The sequence below is a fragment of the Eubalaena glacialis genome, chromosome 3 (assembly GCF_028564815.1).
Source record: "Eubalaena glacialis isolate mEubGla1 chromosome 3, mEubGla1.1.hap2.+ XY, whole genome shotgun sequence".
Taxonomy (NCBI): Eukaryota; Metazoa; Chordata; class Mammalia; order Artiodactyla; family Balaenidae; genus Eubalaena; species Eubalaena glacialis.
In genome coordinates, this window is record NC_083718.1 from 81,369,403 (window position 1) to 81,387,236 (window position 17,834).

Here is a 17,834-nt window from a genome sequence, read left to right on the forward strand (position 1 = left end):
TGTCTTCTGTGACCTGTTGATAGAGAGGTGGTCAAAATGTGTGTGAGGGGGTCTGGAAGAGACCTTGCGAACGGAGAGGGAGGAAAGAAAGCCGGAAGGAGCGGGGTTCACTTGAGAAGTAGGTGACATCGGGGCGCAGGAGTGCTTGGTGGAAGAACTCGAGTCACCTCTGTCACCTGTCCTGCATGGCTGGCGGCGCAAGAGGAAGGAGGAAACGAAACCCGGCGGCTCCATCGGCCAGCGTGACCCGGCTCTGCCCGCAGGCCCGTGGCTCTCCCCTTTCCCCGGGCCTGGGTTTCACTCCCGCGCCCTCCTCTCCCCTTGGCACGGTGCCCCCAGGCGGCTCTATTCTTAGCTGCCCGGGTGTGAAGTAAGTCCTCGGGCGGCGATAACAGCTGCAGAGTCAACAAGGCCACGATAAGCTCCATGTCATATCCGGGGGCTGGCACCGGGCCTGGGCCCCTCCCTGGCCGCCCCACCCGCCTCTGTATCTGGGGTCTGCTACCCAGCACCCTGGGAATGGGGAAGTAGTTCTGGTTCCCTGATCCCTTTGGGCCCAGGCACGGGGCCCGCCCCCTCCGCATTCCCGCAGAGCCCGGCGCCGCCGCCCGGACGCCCCGTCGCGGGGCTGACGCAAACAGCCACCGCAGCGATGCGCCCCCTGGCGGCCACGATCGGCTCGGGCCTGGGCTGGGTACAGGTGTGGCAGAAGGCGGGGAAGCGACGGGCTTGGCGACCTCCTTCCCTCAGGCGCCAGGTCCACCGTGCACCCCTGCTCTGAGTTATAGCAGGGAACCCTCGATCCCCGCCCCCCCGCCCCCCCCGCCCCCCCCGCCCCCCCCGCCCCGCCCCGCCTGCCACGTCCAGCACAGAAACTAAGAGGAATGGGCTCAGGGAAGGCAAAGATATCACAGGAAAGCCTGGCATCACAGTTTATTGTTTACAAACCATGAAAATAACAGCTGTTGCTTGACACAGGCCTAGCAGTGCCCACCGCAGGGGGAGGCAACAGCGGGCACCAGAGGCCTTGCCAGGCCCAACCCACTGGGGACACTCAACCTCAGCTGGCTCCCCAAGGGAGACTTGGCACGTTGGCATGGGTGCAGGACAGGTAAAGCATGCAAGAGGGAGAAGAGGGGGATAAGAGGCATGCGGCTGGGGGTACAGGGACCCAAATAAATAAAGCAGGATGATAGGGTCCCTTTCCCCTCACCAGGGAGTGCCTGGGCAGTGTCCAGCCAAAAAGCCTGCACGCCCCAAAGCTGTAGTTCAGCATGGATGGGTCAGGGAGCTTGGCAGGGCAGAGGGCAGAGCTGGGGAGCATGCCCAGTGTTCCAGGTGCCTTCCTTCCCAATCAGCCTGGGGAGGAGCACAGGGCAGGGATGGGGAAGGGGCTGTCTCCATGACTCGGGTAAGATGCCAAGGGCAGGTCACGGGGCAGAGACGTGGGGGTGGGAGCCTGGATTAACAGGCAGTGGAGAGAATGGGGGACATCCAGAGAGGTGAGCAGAGGAGAGTCCCTTGGTCAAGAGAAGGCCCTGGGAAGACACAGACATAGGGGAAGGGACAGGACCACATGGGAGGAAGAGTTTGAGGGAGAAGCTGCGGGAGGAATAACCCGGCTTCAGGAGGCTTAGAAGGCCAGGGCCCAGGAGAGGCCTGGAAGGGTCAGTCCAGCTTGGCAAAGCCCCCAATGGTGACCTTCCTCTCAGGCTTAGTGCCCACGGGCTCCTGTAGCTGTACTGCACCACCCCCAATGAAACAAAAGGCAGGGCACACAGGTCCCGAGCAGTCCAGGGGGCACTCCAGGAGCCCTCGGAAGGACACCGCATCCAGGAAGGAAACCCGACCCCGCTCGTAGTCCAGGCAGATGCCCAGGCGGGGCGGCAGGGGCACTGTGCAGCTGGCCGCCGGGCCATCCCTCCCTGTCAGCCCTGCATTTGAGCTGGCCCCGGCCCCCAGCAGAATCTTGCCCATGCCAATGGTTAGGAAAGCGAAGGGTGGCGACGCCTCCACTGTGGCATCCTCGGCACCGCTGTCATGCCCACTGTCCGGGTCGTACCTGCAGGGGTGGGCGTTGGGTAGGAGGACGTTGGGGGGTGGAGTAAGTGTGTGGGGGAGGGGGTACCAGAGGGCTGAGATGTTGGAAGGATGGAATGTTGGGGAGCAAGTGGTTCAAAGGATTGATTTGGGGGGCTTCCTTGGTGGCACAGTGGTTAAGAATCCGCCTGCCAATGCAGGGGACACGGGTTCGAGCCCTGGTCCGGGAGGATCCCACATGCCGCGGAGCAACTAAGCCCGTGTGCCACAACTACTGAAGCCCGCGCTCTAGAGCCCACGAGCCACAACTACTGAGCCCGTGTGCCACAACTACTGAAGCCCGCGCCGCCTAGATCCCGTGCTCCGCAACAACAGAAGCCACCGCAGTGAGAAGCCCACGCACCGCAACGAAGAGTAGCCCCCAGCTCGACGCAACTAGAGAAAGCCCGCGCAGCAATGAAGACCCAACGCAGCCAAAAATAAAAAAAATTTAAAAATAAATTTTAAAAAAAGGATTGATTCTGGGCATTGAGAAGAAAACATGTTGAAGAGACAGGGGTTAAAATATAGGGCTGGGGGTTTGGTTTGGTGGGAAAGGGGTGTTGAAAGGAAAACACATTGGCCAGAGAGGTGGGGGGAGGGGAAGAAAGACAGGGTATTGCTAAAGCACACTGAAGAAATGCAGAGCTTCCAACACAGGAAGGTGGTGAGGAAATGGTGCTGGGATATCATGCTGAGAGAGCATTTTGAGGGTTAGAGAATCTTGGAAGGATGAAGGGTTAGTGACTAAGGTACTGGGGAGAGGGGGAGAGCAGAGAAAGGAAGCTGGGAAGGTGGATGTTGGGAGAGAGATGAGGGAGGATCAGTGTCTTAGATGAAGGATGTTAGAGGGATGCAGGGTTTTGGGGACCATAGGGTTAAGAGGGAACTGGTGTCAAAAAGAAGGCATTTTGAAGAAATGGGGTACTGAGGGATAGAGTGCTGGGGAGGAAGGGGTCAGGGAGAAAAGTATGTGTGGGTGAGTGTTAAACAGGATGTTGTGGATGAGACAATATGGAGATGGAAAGTTGAAGGGAAGAATTTTAGAATGTTGAGAAAAGATGTGGGTGAAGGAGGTACTGGAGGGAAAAGGCTTTGTGCAGAAAGGATGTTGGAAATAGGGTGTTAGGGAGAAAGGACACAGAGACTTGGAGAGATGGATGGAGGGAAGTGGAGATGGCTCCCTTTTCTATTGTCCCTTTCCCCGGCCACTCCGAATATCAGTCCACAAAGCTCTTTCACTGAGCCCACATTTCTCCAGACCACAGCCACCCCCCCAGCCTGGCTCCTATTACTTCTTCCTAATCTCTTCCCAGCTCCATCCTAGCAAGTGTGTCCTCCCCTTGCACACCCCCACCCCGTCCCCAGCTCCCCCACCCAGGTCCCCAAACCCCCATCCCTTCCAGAGAGGCCTGACCTGGGGCTGATCACATCAGGGGCACCCTGGAAGCTTTCCTGAAGCTTGCTCTCCAGCCCGACGCCCACCTTCACCAAGTAGGAGGCTGGGTCTACGGCGCAGGCCCAGTAGCTGCGGCCCTGGGTCACAGCCACATCGCCCAGGACCACATCGACGCTCAGGTGGCAGCCCGTCAGTAGCCGCTCAGCAGCCAGCAGCAGGGGCAGCCCTGGAACACTCCGCACTGCTCGCTGGTCCTTGCTGATGGCCAGCCGCTCTCGGCTTGTGCCCCAGCGGCCGTCGAGGAAGAAGTGCAGGACTGGAGTTGGGGAGGGTTGAGACAGAAGGAAGGACTTCAGGGACAAACACTGGCACTGGGGGGACCTTGAGGTGTTAGCACGAGACACTGGGAGATTTCAGAACATGGAACGAGTTGCCAAGGGATGGGCAGGGGGCTCTGGGGAACAGGGCCTGGAGAACTGGAATGGGGAGCATAGGAAAAAAGAAGGGGCATCCCATCCCAAGTGGGCATGGGACCACAGGAAGAGTTTTAGTGATGACTAGTGGGCACAGGAATCAGTCTCCCAGACCCAGCTGACTCGCTATGCTGCCTCCCACCCCTTTCCCATGGCTGCGCCATGGAGGGTCCCCACTGCTGTCCATTCCACCTGGTGACATCCCACCACCATCCACCTACACTTTCCAGCCCGCACTCTGGTGCTCTTACCTGGCCCTTACACTTAACCCCTAACTCTTCTGCCCCGTACTTGGGTGGTGATGCGTCTCTATTATGCCTACACCCCGGAGTCCCCACTATTTTCTGGAGAGTCACTTTACCAACATTTATTGCGCCCTTACCATGAGCCAAAAACTCAGCTAAGCCCTTACACGTTATCATCTCACTTAATTCTCACAACAACCTTATGAGATAAGTATTGTTACTATCCCTACGGAAGAGAAACTTGAAGTTCAGGGAGGGTGAATAACTCGCCTAAAGCCACACAGCTGGCCAAGAGGCAGAGCTGGTATTTGAACTCAGGCAGTCTCGCTTCAGAGCTAGTGAGAGTGACGCACAGTGTTATGCCATCTCTCCGGGGCCCACCCAGCACCAGCTGTCAGTGCCTGGGTCCCAAGTGTACCCTGTGCCCACTCACCGGGCGCTGGGGGCGTGTGCAGGTGCACATCTTCACTGTACTCGCCGTAGCCGGCCTTGTTGCAGCCACGGACACGCAGCACGTACACAGAGCCTGTGTCAGGGTTCTCAAGCAGGGCGCTGGTGCCCCTCACCTCTTCCCGCCGCTGCCAGCGGGTGGGGCCCGGCAGGGCCGGCACATCCGTGCGCCGGAACTCAATGGTATAGTGCCAGGCAGGTGGTGAGTGGGGGGGCAGCCGCCAGCACAGGAAGATCTGGTCGTAGGCAAAGGTGCGCTGGGTGTCAATGACCGGAGCCTCAGGCACTGTTGGAAGAGACAGCGGGGGTCAGTCAGGGCCTGGCCGCGGGCCTGGCATGGAGGGTGGGCAGGAAAAGGGAAAGCAGCGGGAGCCGGGGGGGTGAGTGTGAGTGAGAGGGATCTGGAGAAGACACCTGTCTGGGCCCTGGGCAGGGATGGGCAGGGCAGAGCCCACAGGAGAAGGAGAGACAGGAGGCCTGATGCCAGTCCCGGTCTGCCACTCCTTTGCTCTGGCCTTAGGCCAGTCACGTCCCCTTTCTGGGCCTCAGTTTCCTCCTCTGTCAAATGAGGGTATGAGATCACATGGTGTCCCTTCTTTCTATGACCCTTTTTATTCTATGAATAAAGAGGAGCCCCAGGGAAAGGCAGGCAACGGCCACTGAAGCCCAGGCAAGAGGGCACTGAACAGGAAGGAGGGAACCAAGTGGGAGGGAGATAGATGCAAGAGTCAGCAAGACAGAAAATAGGGGACAACAGAGGGCAAGCAAAAGCTTGATGGCAGGGGACAAGGTCAAGGGGAAGAGAAGGAAAGTCTAGAGGGCAAAGGTCACAAGGACAAAAGGTCAGAAAGGCAAGGATTAAGAAAGGAAGGCATAAGAGAGACAGAGGGCACTGGTCAGGGGAGAGGAAGGCGGGGATGGGGTCTGGTCAGGGCAGGAAAGAGAAGGAAGCCATGAGTGGGTAGCCGGGCTGTGTGGGAGTGGCAGGGCAGGGCAGGGGGCCTGGTGGGGGGCAGGACCCCTGGGGCAGGGCCGCTGACTTGCCTGGGGTGCTCCGGAGCAGAGTCCGCGGTGGCCACAGCCTACAAACAAAGAGAGGGAGAAGCGGCGCTGAGCGCGGTGGGACGGTGTGGCCGGGTGGGGTGGGCTAGGTGGGCAGGGCGGCTGGCCAGGCCAGGCAGGAGGCTGGGGAGTTCCCCGGTGGGCGCTGCCCCCCGGGCCCGCTGCTGGGGAGGAAGGGAGGAAGGCTCTAATTGGGGACGGGGCCTGGCCATCTCCTCACCTCGCAGGAAGTTAAGCTCTGTCAGCAGCTTCATCTCACGCCCCACGTCCAGCTGGCAATGGCGGAAGGAGGAGCTGGCAGCTGGCCGGAACATCTGGAGGGCCTCCGTAGCTCGGGCAATCCTGGGATGGGGGCAGGCAAGGGTCAGGCACTGCCATCTGGGCAGCCACCTTTCCCCTTGATTCTGCCTTGCCTGCCCCTAGAGCCTTGGTATCTGCTGGGGGGTCTCTTCCCTGTCCATTCGGGCAAACTGATATCAGTGTGGCCTGGTGAAAATCCTCAGGACCCAGCTCTCCATCGGGCAGTACTCTCGACAGGGCCTTATACATGGACTACATCCACGATTGCCCCTACCCCGCAGGAGCCCATGCCCCTGTGCCATGCCCCTGAGTACCTGTTGTGCAGCTGTTTGGCTGCTTGCACAAAGCAAGGCTGGTCTGTTTCCTTAAGAACCTCCTGAGCGTAGCCCACCAGACCTGAGCCATCCAGCAGGCTCCGGTGCTCCTGGATCTGGGCGCTGAGACGGGCCAGCCGCTCCTGCTGGCACTCCTCAATGGCCTGAAGCAGTGATGCCCGCTTCTCCTCCAGCACAGCCCCCAGCCCCCGCACCAGCTGGGACACCTCCTCCTTGGCCTGCTGACCACTCACCTGCCCAGAGAGCAACATTTACTATCTTCTTCTTGAAGGCAGCACCTGCACCAGACTCCTGGGGCACCACGCCATGGCTAGGATCACAAAGGATCTGGGGAAATCCTACCTACTCATTCTAATAGGGCCAGGTTCATGGCTCCAAAGGCTCCTGTACACCCAGATGGGCTCAACTCCTGACCATTTGTGCTAACCTTCCTGGATGCCCACACCATAATCAATCCTGATCCCTTAAGGACTCCCCCAGATAAGAGGCCATGACTACACTAATGTCCACCTGTACTGTACTAACGTCTTCCAGCATCTGTGCCATCCTTATCGCCCATCCCCATATCAGCTGATTCAAGCAATCTGGCAAAAGGTATCAGAGCCATCGCCTCACCCTCCTTTGTCCAGGGATGTGCACCATCCTCAGCAGGCAACTGAGCCTGCGGGCATCTGAGCTCCATCCCTGGGGCTTTTCAAGCTCTCCCTCTCCTGGGTGATAGACACCCTGTCTCCACTGTAGCCTTGGGTACCACCTGGCCTGGGGCACTGTTGTTCCTGATGACTTGGTTTAACCAGAACCTCGACATATCCATGGACCCTACATGGGCTTCCTGGGCTTGCAACCAGGTGATTGGGCTGTGCCCATACACACCCCCTTCCTGCTCCCACTCCCAGGCAGGGCCCAGGGCCCACCTCCATGCCCTCCCTCACCTCAGTGTGCCTCACGGTCTCCTCCAGCTCACAGATCTGGGTCTGTACTGTGTCCTGGTTTCCCAGGATGTATGTCAGGCTCTTTGTCAGCTTGTCCTGAGGGGGAAGAAAGAGGTGGGCATCACACCCGGCTCCAAAGAAGCCAGCAGTTCAGAGGAGGTGTGAGAGGGTGTGAGTGTGGGTCAGCACTGGGGTAGAGTGAGGCGGGGTCCTCACCTTGAGGGCCTGGTAGGCACTGAGCACAGGTGTGATCTTGTGGCCGCTGTGGGTGCGTCGCACACGGCAGAGTTGGCATACCAGTCGTTGGCATGTCTTGCAGTAGTGGGTCACCTCTTCCTTGTGATCTGGGCACATCAGGCCCTAGGGACAGAAAGAGCAATGAGACAGTCAGCCAGTGGTGTGTGTAAGGGTGCTGACCTACCACAGAGCAGTTTGGTGCCCTCCCTCTGCTGGCCCAATGGGGGTGGAGAGGAGTTCAGCTGGTGGTGCTCCATGGTGCCACCTGGTGGTACACCTTGGCATCAAGGAGAGCCTTCCTTGCAAGCTCCAGGCATTAGCCTTGCTTCTCCCTTCATTTACCTCACAGAAATGTGTGGTAATAACAATAATGATGGTACTCTTAGCCTTGTGCTTAATAATTAGCCTTGGTTATCTTGTTTACTGCTGTAGCCCCAACGCCTAGAATAGCACCGGGCACATAGGTGCTTGATAAATATCTGTTCAATGAATGAATGCATAACAGACCGTTTTAGTGTATAAATAACCTTCACAAACATTATCTCAGTGATCCTTTCAACAACCCTGCAAGCACAGATATTGCAGGGCAGGTATTATAATCCTCATTCAGCAGATGAGATGGAGGCTCAAAGACGCTCAAAGATTTGTCCAGTGCCTTTTTGTTACAGAAAAAGCTCGGCAATGGCAACCCCCTGGCCGTCTCCTTTTGGAAGCCCAAAGTGCTGGGCACGCCCTCCCACCCAGCGCCACCATGCCCCTCCCTTCCCAGGCCCTGCAAGGGCTGGCTCACCTTGGGGCGGAAGGAGAGGGTGGGCAGGGTGGGCTCATGCTGGGCCTTCTGGGTGCCCCAGGGGTGGAAGAGCTTGAAGCATTCGTTGCAGAAGGTGGCGCGGCACTCAGTGCAGCCCTTGGTGGCCTCTAGTGGCGGGGGCTTGCACAGCTGGCACAGGATGGCGCCACCCACACTCACACTCTGGCGGTACCGCTCCACCACACGCTCCAGGGTCAGGTTCCGGAACAGCCCTGCCAAGCCCCGCTCCCCCAGCTCCACATCGCCCTGGCAGGCTGGGCACGGAAACATGATCACCTGAGGGTGCAGAGCACCTCGCTTCCGCCCGGGGTATGTCCCAAAGCCTGTGGATGGGCCGGGAAGTAGGGAGGTGAAAATTATAGCTGGCTCAGAGTAGGGGAAGTCTTTTCAATTAAAAAATTAATTTCTATTGTGCCAGAGCGCTGCTCTCATTAGAGCCTGGATGGGCAGTATCTCCACCCCCTGAAAAACAGACAAATGCCCTTGGCCAGTGATGGACCCCTTCCATCTTCCTGATGGACATTCCAGCATCCCCACCCCCACCCCACAGGTGCCAGCCCCACCTGACTTAAGCAGTCGGTCCAAGCGGTCTGGCTTGGGGAGAGTTCTGCGGGAGAGGCGGGGACTTCGGGTAGAAGGGGTGGAGGCAGGAGAGGTGGGCTCAGAGCTGGGGTCCCCACCATGGCCTACGTAGCCCTGCTGGCCCAGCACCTCCCGGGCACAAGCCTGGCATACATTGTGGGTACAGGGCAGCACCAGTGGCTGCTTGTACATCTCTTGACACACTGGGCACAGCAGTTCCTTCTCCATGTTCTTCATGCTCGTCTGTGGAGGGACCAGGAGGTTGGATCAGAGCTTGGACACCTGGGCATATCTCAACAGCCCCTCAACTGCCCCTTAAAGACCTAAAGGTCTCAGGAATGGACAAGACAAGTACAAGGGACCAGACAAGCTATGGATTTTCCCCAGTACAAGCCTTGGCCTGGTTCACAGGCCTTCCCAGTTCCCCGTCTCTTGCTTCTGTTTCACTCCTGCAGAGCTACAGACCTAAGGAGGAGGGATGGTTGGAGCTCGGGTCACCCCAGCCTCAAGCCCCACCCCCTTCACTGTCCCAGTCCCAGCCGGACCTGCAGCCCCTCTCACCTGGCCTTTGCCCCTATCCCCCCATCTCCGGGCCGCCGGCCCCAGGCACATCTCTCAAGGATACAGCCCATTCAGCAGCTCGGTGCGGACCCCCGCCCCCTTCTCTGGCACTCCCCTGCCCCCCCTCCCCCGCGTGACTCCTCCCTAAAGCCAGGCTCTCTCCATCCTCCTGCTCACCCAGTCTGTCCTCCTGCCGCGGCTGCAGCCTGCAGCCGCCGTCGGCTCCATTCCCCATCACTAACCCATCCGGCTCCTCCTAACCCATTCCCTTTTGCCCCCCACCATCCGGCCCTCCAGCTCCCTCCCCCGGCATAACCCGGCCTGCCGCAACCCCCTCCCCAAGCAAGGGGGAAAGGAGCGCCCCGCCTACTTGCCCCCTCCCCACCGGAAGTACCCCTCCCTTTTTTGGTGGCGGGGGTCCTCAAGCTATGCCCCACCCCCACACCTCACCTTGGTCCCTCTCTTCGCAGCCATCCCGGTCAGGGGCGCAGCTGACACAAAGGAGGGAGGGACACGGAGGGAGGGGGAAGGAAGTGGTGGGGGGGAGCAGGGCTGGCACCGCCCCTGGGAGAGCCGGGCCCGGGTTGCCATGACAACCGAAGGCTCAGAGGCAGCCCTGAGTGGGGGTGCGGTGGGGTGGGGTCTTGCGGAGGGGCCCAAATTGAGAACTGCACCGTGGGGCGGCCCTTTCCTCGCCCCCCACCTGTCCTCAGTTTTCTTGGAAAATATCCAAGCTCACTCATGCCCCCTCCTCATAGCATAGCCCTGTTGCCCGGCAGCCCCAGCCCTGGTGCACGGCTGGAGGCTACCCCAAGCCACCCGCTGCGTCCGGGTAGCTACATGTTCCTCACACCCCAGCAGATGGACGCCTTCACGGCATTCACCTCCCGGCTGCCCCCGGGATTACCCTCTCATACCTGCATCCCGACCCTCCCAGTCCTTTCTGCCATCACCCGCCCCCTGTCTACATCCCAGCATCTTGCGGGACCCCCACCTGTTCGAGGTCCCGGCTTGCCCGGGACCCCTATACTCCCCCTCCCCTTCCCCTCGACCCCACCTTAACTCACACTGATGCGGACCAGTGCATCCATGATGGAAGTGAAGGCCTGCATTTCCTCACCCTCAGCCATGGCCCTACCATGCCCGCCCGCCCCCGTGTGCCCGATCCCGGCTGCGGCTGCGAACCCCGGGCTTAATGCAGGAGCCCGGTGGGGATGTGGGGAGGGGTGGGGGTGAGATGTCACTGCGCATGCTCCAGGGACCAGCCTCGAACGGCGCTGGTAGAGGTAGGAGGTGGGAAATAGTTTTTCCCACGTGGTTCTCAGAAGGCTGTCGCGTCGGGGGGTGGGGTGGGGTTGGCTGGGTAACATGGAATCGTATTTGAGGGGGAGCCATTTCTTATGTTCGAATTCTTCATTGGCTTCTAATCTTACTCATATAAAACAGAAGGATAGTTTTAGAGAAAGATGGGCTCCAGAATGGAAGGACTAGATTTTGGTTTAGGCAAGAGTCCAGGGGAGATATCAAGGCAATGATCATGGGGGAGGTAGTCTTGAGGAACAGGCACTAAAGCTGACATAATTGACAAAGAAGACAGAAGTGGTCTAGAGGCTATAGTCCATGGGCCCAGTGACTTGAAGAGTTAAGTGCAGCTTGCACTGAGAGGCAGCAGATGCTCTGGGTGCGGGGAAGGGCGGGGGACGAGGATGGTGGCCAAGGACGCTCTTGGACGCAATATTTCCTCCCTGCAGGAAGAGGGCGCTGCATTCAGGCGCCGAGAGGGAGAAAGAGGAAGACGTTGGGGAGAAGCAAGTCCAAGTTGGGGGCTGACGCATGCGCACAGCCAACCGTGCCAGGTTCGGCTCTCCTCTGGTACAGAGGCGCGGATTGGACCCAAGGGCAGGGCATGATGGGTAACAGGACCAGCGGGGTCCCCCACCGGGCAGACTAGTAGGGGTCGGATTTGGGCGGATTAGCTTTCGCGGTCCTCTCCCCGCAGAGCTGACGTGTCCTGGGTTCCAGACGACGGGCATTTCCACGGGGCCGGAGGGTTCGGGGCGTCCGGAGCTGAGGAATTATTGGGGGTTGCCGCGGGGTGTAGGGAGTTGCGGAGGGTGGCTGCAGTCCCGGGAGTGCTTGCAGGTGGTTGGGCCCTCGAGTTCCCGGACCTGCCGAATCTGCCTGCGGCTCCTGGAAGGAGGGCTGGGCCTGACTCTGCGTCTCTTCTCCACTCCAGTGGTGGGTACAGGCACCTCGCTGGCGCTCTCCTCCCTCCTGTCCCTGCTGCTCTTCGCTGGGATGCAGATGTACAGCCGCCAGCTGGCCTCCACCGAGTGGCTCACCATCCAGGGCGGCCTGCTTGGTTCCGGCCTTTTCGTCTTCTCTCTCACTGTATCCTTTTTGCGGGGGAGCGGGCAGAGGTGTTTGAGGGTAGGAAGGGTGGTGGGCCACGCAGGCTTGTACCCTTCCCATTAGCCACACATCTCTGCCCCCACTGCACGTCCTACTCCTTAACTCCCTCAACCCAGGCCTTCAATAATCTGGAGAATCTCGTTTTTGGCAAAGGATTCCAAGCAAAGATCTTCCCTGAGAGTAAGTGAAAATTGGGGGTTGAGTATTTGAACCCTCTCCAGTAACCTCCCCCAACACGGTACTGAATTTCCAGGTGCTTAGTCAGTAAAGGTTTTTTAGGAGGAAAAAATATGTGTATTAAGACTGTCTGGAGACAGATGATGCTTTTGGATGCAACACTTTATCTAGCTCCCGGAATTGGAGCTAGAAGAGAGGGCCTCTGAAAGCAAGAAACTCAGTTACTTCCTGGCCAGTTCCCAGGGAAGGTTTGAGGGAAACAGGCAGGTTTGGGCCTGTAATGAATACATCCAAGAAGGGATGTTCTTTGTTTCCACCAGAAAAAGAAGAAGAAGGGCCAAATCAGTTGAGGGGTTCCGAGGTGAAATTGACCCAATATTAGTGAATTCTGTTTATTTGAGATGATTGTGAAGAGCCTAAGTATTAGATACACCAGCTTTCTGTGTCAGCAGGAATCCTGACCAAATTAGAGTAACTGTCAGATTGTTTTCCTTTTGAAACAATTCTAATCAAGAATTGATGATTCAGTTATTTATGGAGAATTAAGTTCATAAAGCCAATTAGGCGTCAAGGCCAGATCACCTAAGGGATGCCACATGCCCCAAATTGATAGCAGATGCCATCTCTTGTGAAGCCTTCACCTGGTAGAACAAAGACCTGTCACTGTGGCCCTCGTTTCTTTGTCCTCCTTATGTTTTGCTCTTTCCACCTGGCGCCTTTGTAGGCTTCCGGAGCTCCTTTCATACAGCGGCTTCAGAACTTCTCTGTTAGATTTTATTTCTAAGTGTATTGTCTTCATTTGCTTCTGAAAGAAACCTTTGTAGTGGGGCAAGCTATTTGGCCCTCTTCACCTGCCCTGCCCTCCCCAGCTGGGCAGGTGGGATTGCCCTTGCTATCTGCCCTCCCATCTTCTCTCTAGTCCTACTCTAGACCTACTTTCTGCCCCCATGGGTGTGTGTATCCAGACACTCTGCTCTCCAACTTATGTCCAGGAACTGAGGCCCTCGACTTCCATAACTAGCCAGCCAGGTTAATGAATTGATCCCTATTGGCTGGCTTCTGTTGGAAAGGCCTTGACCCTCTTCCTCAAATGGGAGCAAGCCTTGCCCTTGAGATTCTGCTGTCACCTTTCCTTTTCCTTTTTATTGGAGGGAAGCCAGGATAGGGAAGTTAAGTGATATTTGGGGCAGAGCTGGTAATGAGCATGCATCTCCTGCCTCCGTGTCCTGGGCATCAATAAGGCCATCTGAGGTCCTCCTGCTGTTGTCATGCCCTTCCCCTCCAAGCAGTTCCCCCAAGATTCAGAGGGCCCCAGATTTCTTCTAGACTCCACGTATGAATGCCTGGTGTTTCCATTCTGACCACCCTCCTTGTCCCTTCTTGCCTCCCCAGTTCTCCTCTGCCTCCTGTTGGCTCTCTTTGCATCTGGCCTCATCCACCGAGTCTGTGTCACCACCTGGTAAGTGCCTGACAGCTGAGTAAGGGGTGTAGCATCCTGTCCTTTGGCACTCGATCCTCCTGTGATGGTTCCAGACTTCCCCATACATCCCTCCCACTCTGTTCTCCCTCTGTCCCCTTCCCCATTTTCCTAAACCTGATCCTGGATTCTTTCCCTCATGCTGGTGTCTGTCTGCTCTAGGAGGCACCAGGCTGGCAGCATGCCCACTGATACCATGACCTTTCTCCTTCACCCTGTAGCTTCATCTTCTCCATGGTTGGTCTGTACTACATCAACAAGATCTCTTCCACTCTGTACCAGGCAACAGCTCCAGTCCTCACACCAGCCAAGGTTACGGGCAAGGGCAAAAAGAGAAACTGACCCTGAATGTTTAATAAAGTTGATTCTTTGTAGCTCTGTGAGCTGTGATATGCTGTGGGCCTCTCCTGCCCATGGCTGCATGGGTGTGCAGAATGTTGGGGCAGATGGGTACTTGCTGTTTTCAGACCTTGGGGATGGTGGGGTTTCCTTCCTCCGAGGTTCATTTTTACCAAATATTTATTGAGTGCCATCAGTGCCAGGCACTTTGCCAGGCACTGGAGTGGCATATACTTGTGTAAGAGTCTCATGGAAGAAAAGTGCATGAATGATCGGCAGTCTTGCCCTTTGGGAAAAGGGGTAAAGACTGCAATGCAGGAATGCCTGCACATCGGAACTGGAATAGATCTTGGAACAGAGGAGTCGGGGAGGGAAAGGCCCCTCATCCCTACACCTCCCCATGGAGTTCCATTTAACCTGTGAGGGCTTTGTTACTCTAGCTCTCCACCCTGAGCAGATGAGCCCCCTGCCCCTTCTGCTCCAAGTCTGCAGGTGGGAATTCCCTACTGATGTTGCCCTCCTGGACCCGTCTGTTCTGCAGTGTGGATGTGTGCCCGTGTTTAGAAAGACTCCCAGCTTGATCACGGTCCCTATCCTCTTTGGTCTGTGCCTTCATTTTTCTCCTCTGTTTCACAGCCAAGGAATTAAGACACTTCCTAAGTTTTAGCAAAGTGTTGAATACATAAAACGATAGGAACAAGGCCACCAACCTTGGAGCCAGCCTTAATGGAAGTGAGGGATGTGACTTCTCAGGTCCTGCTCTGTCCATGCTCTGCCATGAGGAGTGCCTCTCTGTCCAGAGTGTCTGTCCTTTGGGGCACCTAGGCACCGTCCCTCTTGCTGGGTGGTGTGGGCTTTAGAGTGCTTACCGTGCCTTGGTCAGCTTTGTATTCTCCACAGTGCCTGAAAATGGGCAGTGAGGACTGGTGGGTTGGTTGAATGAAAGAACCTGTCCTCCTAGAACAGAAAATCCTATGCATGGGATGTGGCTGAGTTTGGGAATGAGACCCAATGAAGATGAAGAAGTGAGTCAAAGGAGTTCTGGTCAAGGATTAGAGGTCCCCCCCCCCCGGCAAACCCCCATTTGTAGCCAGACTCCCGGACCCTTTCTCCTCTATGCCTAAGCTGAGGGAGTTCTATGCAGTTTACCCACATTGCCTGCAGAGGGCGGCACAAGCTCACATCGTCCTCCAGGAGACTCGCAACACTCCCCTGCCTGTTGGCCCTGAGGGCTGGGAGGGTTGCTGCTGGGTCTCAGGGTTCTTGCTGAGTCTCTCCAGTGGAAGCCAACTCTTGGAGGACCCGAAAGACTGGCCCATTCGGAAGGGCTGAAGCCTGAATCAAGTCTTCTCGCTCCTCCAGTCTGGGAATGGAGGCAAAGAGAGTTCAGTGGAGACCAGAGCCTTCCTGAGAGGGAATGGTAGCTCTAGGCTCCAACTTACCTGGTGATGGTTGGGGGGTTACCGTATGTGGGACCCTTGGGGAGAGGAAAGGTTGTCCAAAATGGGTCCTGGACCTCCGGGGAGGCTGGGTTAGTTCTAGGTCTCGCTTTGTCAAACCTAGACTTTCTCCTGACCTGGAGTGGGAGCAGTGGGCAGAGGGCCAGGTCCCAGCCCAGGCGAGCATAGACACAGCTGGGGAATCTGGCCACCTCAGGGCACCATGCCTTCCAAGATAAGAGCTTGGGTGGGGCCAGGTTAGGGGAGGACAGGGGAGAGCCCGAGCAGGTGCCAGGACAATGTCAAGGGATCTGGGCACCTGCTGCCACCCACTACATAGGCATCAGGGACAGTATGTGGCCAGGAATAATGACCCTTTGCTCAGGGAATGGGTGCCTTTACCAGGCAGGTTGGCGCTGACCTCAGCTCTCCACCCAGCCTATCCCTGGGGTGCCTAGCTGCCGGCTGCCTCCACCTGACCTACCAATTAACCCTGGGAAGGGTATCCCAGACACCAAACACCATCATTAAGTAAGGGGGCGTGAGGCCATCATGGCTTCTGGAGACCCAAAGGTGAGAAGGGCAAAGGTGCTAACCTCTCGGCCCTGGGATGCCTGGGTCTCTGCACCACCCTGGAGGCTGGAGGCCTAGGGGAGAGAGGGGCGGTCCGCCCCTGGAGGACAGAGGGAAGCCAGATGTTTCCTCCTGCTCCCTCACACGTGGCCCTGACACCCGCCAGCGCCTGCTGCCTGCTCCAGAAACAGGAGTAAATAATACAGGGGGAGGGGGCCTTGGATGCTAGTGGGGAGGCTGGCGGGAGAGGGCTCCTGGCCCAGAGGTGTGCTTCTTGGGGCAGAAGGTGATGCCACCTAAAAAGAGGGTGGTGGGAAGGTGAGATGAGGGGGCTCCCCTGCCCGGGCAGAGGCTGGACTCCTCTTGGGCTGGCACTGACATGAGGGGATGCCTGGCATTTAGGGCATGCCAGAAGGTGGGGGGGGGCAGGGCAGACAGGGAGGGGGAGTCTGCGCCAGGCCTTGGCTCCAGCCCTTTCCGGACCTTATTGTCCTTGGTGAGAACAGGACGCTGTCCCGTTCCCACTGCCCGGCCCCCCAGCTCTGCTCCCCAGGGGCTCGGGAAGGATGTTGGGAAACAAGAGAAGCCAGAGATTGGTAGAGACAGAGATGCTGAGAGACACAGAGACAGATACAAAGGGGAAAGTTTCAGTCAAAAGCAAGTATTGAAGCTCATTGTGAGCTTGAGCAAGCGCTGAGCGCTATGGGAACCATGAAAGAATGGGAAGCTGGAGGCCCTGCCCTCAGGGACCTCTGGACTGGCCTGCCGTGTGCACACTACTTGACTTAGGGTTACTCACAGAGCCATCTGCTAAGCAAACAATAGCCAGAGCCCTTGTGCGGGCACAGTTGGTGGCACTTAATTGCTTCACCTCAAGTACATTTCTTTTCCCCCCTCCCAGCAGGCTGGAAGTTCCTCCGGGGGCAAGGCCAAGATCATGCTCCCAAATCCCACCTCCCTACCTCCTCAGGGCTGAGAGCAAGCTGGCCACCAGCGATTGCACTATAAATGCTATCTGGTTGAGCTCCCGCCCTGGCAGAGAGAGAAGCCCCCTAGTTGGCCCTAGAATTAGGCACTGCATTACCTGGGGTGGAGGGCAAAGTGTGAACTGCCTGCCCTGGGGCAGGAAGCAGGCTTTAGAGCTGCCCTCACCCCCACCCCGCCCCCGCCCCCTGCTTCCCCTGGGCCGCGAAGAGCCAGCTATTCCCACCCCAGCCTCCGCATCCCTGGGGGCTCAGGGTGGGCCTCCTTCCTTCCAACTCTCCTACCTGGGCCCACAGTTCTCAGCAAACACTCCCCTGGGAGACAGGTCCTCTGAAAGGTGGAGAGAAGTCCAGGTCCCTTCTGTCTACTGAGGTTCCAGATGCACTTCAAAATGAAGAAAAACTGAGACATGTTTGAAATGTGTACACTTGACAAATTAACACTTTTAAAGACAATATTATGATACAATATAATCATGCTAGTCGCAAGGTCATTACAGGATTTTTAGAAATGTTTCCCTTCACAGGGAACTGCAGGCCCTACTTTATAATGTAAAGTTCTATGATAATGGGCATATCAGAGTCATTGTAGAATTCTTTCTACTTTTGTATATATTTGAAAATTCCACAATAAAAGTTAAATCATTTGTACTGTAAATCCCTTCTTTCTGTTCTGTGGGAGAGTAACAGTGTGACTGAATGAAACCACACTTGGAGATAACTTCAGAAGGCTACATTTGAGGCCCTGTGTGACAATGAGACCTGAGCCAAATGGCCCTTATGGTCTTCGAGGAGCCCTTCTCTGAGAATTCCACTCACCTCAAATAAGCTGGACATGTTTCCCCTACTTTTAGGCTGAGGCACTAACAGAAGGGACTGAAAAGTGGGATTCCCTTCTGCACAGGTCAGGACCCCACAGAAAAACCTCCCACACACCCCCATTCTGGGCCAAGAGTTGCTGTGAGGGC

General features: G+C 57.1%; 2 protein-coding genes across 3 annotated transcripts; one reads left to right on the plus strand and one right to left on the minus strand.

Annotated features, from left to right (window-relative positions):
• Window positions 1–1,005: 1,005 nt before the first annotated feature.
• On the minus strand, window positions 1,006–10,599 carry TRIM46 (tripartite motif containing 46). 2 transcript variants are annotated; one of them, XM_061183364.1, is made up of 10 exons: window positions 10,534–10,599; window positions 8,887–9,148; window positions 8,303–8,646; window positions 7,492–7,635; window positions 7,276–7,371; window positions 6,323–6,576; window positions 5,929–6,050; window positions 4,630–4,932; window positions 3,497–3,794; window positions 1,006–2,062 (listed from the first exon to the last, which is right to left on the minus strand). In XM_061183364.1, the coding sequence occupies exons 1-10, from the start codon at window positions 10,594–10,596 to the stop codon at window positions 1,669–1,671; spliced, it is 2,280 nt and encodes a 759-aa protein (XP_061039347.1). In that variant the 5' UTR covers window positions 10,597–10,599; the 3' UTR covers window positions 1,006–1,668. The 2 variants fall into 2 exon arrangements, with proteins under 2 accessions (XP_061039347.1, XP_061039348.1); XM_061183365.1 differs by lacking the exon at window positions 3,497–3,794 and having other exon boundaries at window positions 1,929–2,062.
• A 685-nt stretch (window positions 10,600–11,284) lies between these two features.
• On the plus strand, window positions 11,285–13,906 carry KRTCAP2 (keratinocyte associated protein 2). The gene is given in 6 exon segments (XM_061185929.1): window positions 11,285–11,340; window positions 11,342–11,379; window positions 11,703–11,857; window positions 11,995–12,058; window positions 13,448–13,514; window positions 13,754–13,906. Coding segments are annotated over 6 exon segments (486 nt in total). The 5' UTR covers window positions 11,285–11,299; the 3' UTR covers window positions 13,875–13,906.
• The last annotated feature ends 3,928 nt before the right edge of the window (window positions 13,907–17,834 follow it).

Bases quoted from the DNA above. Each gene is read 5' to 3' on its own strand.
- TRIM46 (XM_061183364.1), bottom strand. From the start codon at position 10,596: ATGGCTGAGGGTGAGGAAATGCAGGCCTTCACTTCCATCATGGATGCA. The intron at 9,149-10,533 runs GTGAGTTAAGGT...GTCCCTCCACAG, and splicing joins ATGCACTGGTCCGCATCAGT to ACGAGCATGAAGAACATGGA. The intron at 7,636-8,302 runs GTGAGCCAGCCC...TTCTGTCCCTAG, and splicing joins CCCTCTCCTTCCGCCCCAAG to GGCCTGATGTGCCCAGATCA.